The 2,388-nt window shown below is 39.3% G+C and overlaps 1 protein-coding gene across 1 annotated transcript; it reads left to right on the forward strand.

Moving 5' to 3' along the window:
• The first annotated feature begins 568 nt into the window (after positions 1-568).
• Positions 569-1,537, forward strand: LOC137996070 (QRFP-like peptide receptor). The gene has a single exon (XM_068841507.1). It carries the CDS (start codon positions 569-571, stop codon positions 1,535-1,537), a length of 969 nt encoding a protein of 322 aa, XP_068697608.1.
• The last annotated feature ends 851 nt before the right edge of the window (positions 1,538-2,388 follow it).

The raw sequence follows: 2,388 nt of genomic DNA on the forward strand, positions 1-2,388 counted from the left end.
ATATTTAATTAATAAATCATCTTTGTCATAAAAAACATCTTGCATGCACGTGATGCATTCACAGCAATCAAATTCATAGCCAATCTCAAATTTATACTTCTGAAGTGTCATAAAAAAATCAAACCTACAAGGCTGAAAGAATTCTGTTATTCAACGGACCGAAGCGAGGAATGGAGTCAAGAAATTTCGCTGTTCGGTGACAATTTATAAACTCGATCGTACGAAACGCCTGCTCGGCAAACGCTCGATTTACTTAAAATGAGTAATAACCACCAGTTCATGCGGTTTTTTATCATAGAAGCTCCGTTAGAAAAAAGATGTCGTTAGTCTTCTCATTATGGCGCAACCAGACATAAAGGGTTAAGCTTTTTTTTTTATATATCGGAAAACAAACTCCGTCTGTGCTCCTTGAAAGCGGACCATAACAGATCCCCAGCCTTGTTCTTCTTGCTGTCGATGACTCTCATAAAGAGAAATAAAAAGGAGAAAGAGGTAAGCAGTTAACTTTGTGACAGAAGTCAGAGTCTGATGATCAAGGTTAATCAAAACTGAGGCCAACTGATCGAGGATGAACACGACAACCAACAGTTCAGCCTGCTTCGATCCATTGACTCCTGCACCAGCACGAATTGGAGTTATCTTGGCTTACTGTGTTACCTTCATTGTTTCAACGGTTGGGAATGTTTTTATTGGGTTAATAGTGTACAAGAGAAAGACCATGAGAAAGCCCATCAATCTTTTCATAGTCAACATGGCCATTTCAGACCTTCTCTTTCTGATATCCGTGGGCATTGAAATAGTGCTCGCATTCAAGCCCAACTCGTGGATCTTTCGCGGGATCTCGGGCGATACAATGTGTAAAATAAAAGACCTATTACCAAGCTTCTCTGTTGCAGTGTCTATTCAAAGCCACGTTCTAATCTCAATAGATCGATTTGAAGCTGTTGTTTTCCCCTTGCGTTCACCAATCATCAATTTAAGTCGATGCTTGGTCTTCATTATTGCTACATGGATCGTCGCTTTAGCGATAAACTCGCCCAAATGCCTTGCCTTCAAACGAAGTGAACATCCTGAAGATTTCAAGTGCGAGCTGAAGTGGAATCAGATGTTTGGAGAATCATCCTCGTATGCAAATTACTTGCTGGCAACATTTGTTGTCCTGTTTTATCTCCCAATCGTCTTGATAAGCTCTCTTTATTCCATCATTATTTGCAAGCTCCAGTCAAAGGAGAGACCAGGCGAATATTCTCTCCCGGCCCAAAAGAAAAGATTGAAAAGAAACAAGAATGTTTTGAAGATGTCATTTGCTATTGTAGCAGCCTTTTTTCTGTGTTGGATTCCTTGGAGCACCTGTGCCCTATTGCTAGCATTTGATGTTGGTTTGCCATGTGGGTTTTTCGTCTTCTGGGTAACCGTTAACATCATGTTGGTGTCAAAGAGTGCTATTAACCCTTGCATTTGCTTCAGTTTTAGCAGGAATTATCGCACGAGTGTCAAAGAGATTTTGAAGTGTTTTCACAAAGCTCCAGTGAATTAAAGGGGCTATGTCAGGATTTTTGGCTAAAATCAGCGACTGGGGGAAACTGGCACCTGGCCAAATGAAGCAAAGCATTAAAATAACTCACTTAGAACATTGGAGGAAGGTTTGAATAAAACAGCAAATGCAAAATTGGAAAAAGATTAAAATGGATTGTGATTGAGGTTTTTCGAAAACTGTTCAGCCCAACGGTATTTCAAAGTTGATCTCTGTTGTTGGTAACTTTAATTGTGTATGCTCGACAGACATTTTTTCGTCACAAAGCTTGGTTTGTGTTGTTTAAAAGTAATTTCTGAGTTAACGTTAAGTTGTATAGCGAGAAGTGGCGAGTAAATAGTAAAACGACACATTATGAACTGCACTACTGTCGCACAGCCCTTTTAACAAAAACAATTGAACATTTCGAATGCTGATGGGTATGACTTCTGTTGGCCCTCAGACGTACCGCTACAGCAAAATAATTTGGTTACGTTAATTCAAGGCAAATTACAGACACAGTTGTGAACTGGACGAGAATCTTTTCACGGGTGGTTAGTTCCGGATTTTAAGAGATCGTATGACTTTGATATCCTGATAAACATCCGAAACCGGGTTTCCTTGGAATAAATTCATCCATTGCAGTCTTTCAAGTGGGTTCGGAACATTCGGAAAGCCTCGAGATCTTAATCCAGATCTCCCTACCAATTAAAAGAAAGCATATGAGGCATTTTTTTCAAGAACACTGAATGTAAAGACAAAATACTGGATGTTAGAAGCAGTAATGCAGCAGCAACCATGGAAAAAGAAGGAAAATGAAACCTCCTCATGCTATCTATAATTCATTATTAGTTCGTTAAGTTGAGTTGTTATTT

This window comes from Montipora foliosa, chromosome 3 (genome assembly GCF_036669935.1).
Source record: "Montipora foliosa isolate CH-2021 chromosome 3, ASM3666993v2, whole genome shotgun sequence".
NCBI lineage: Eukaryota > Metazoa > Cnidaria > Anthozoa > Scleractinia > Acroporidae > Montipora > Montipora foliosa.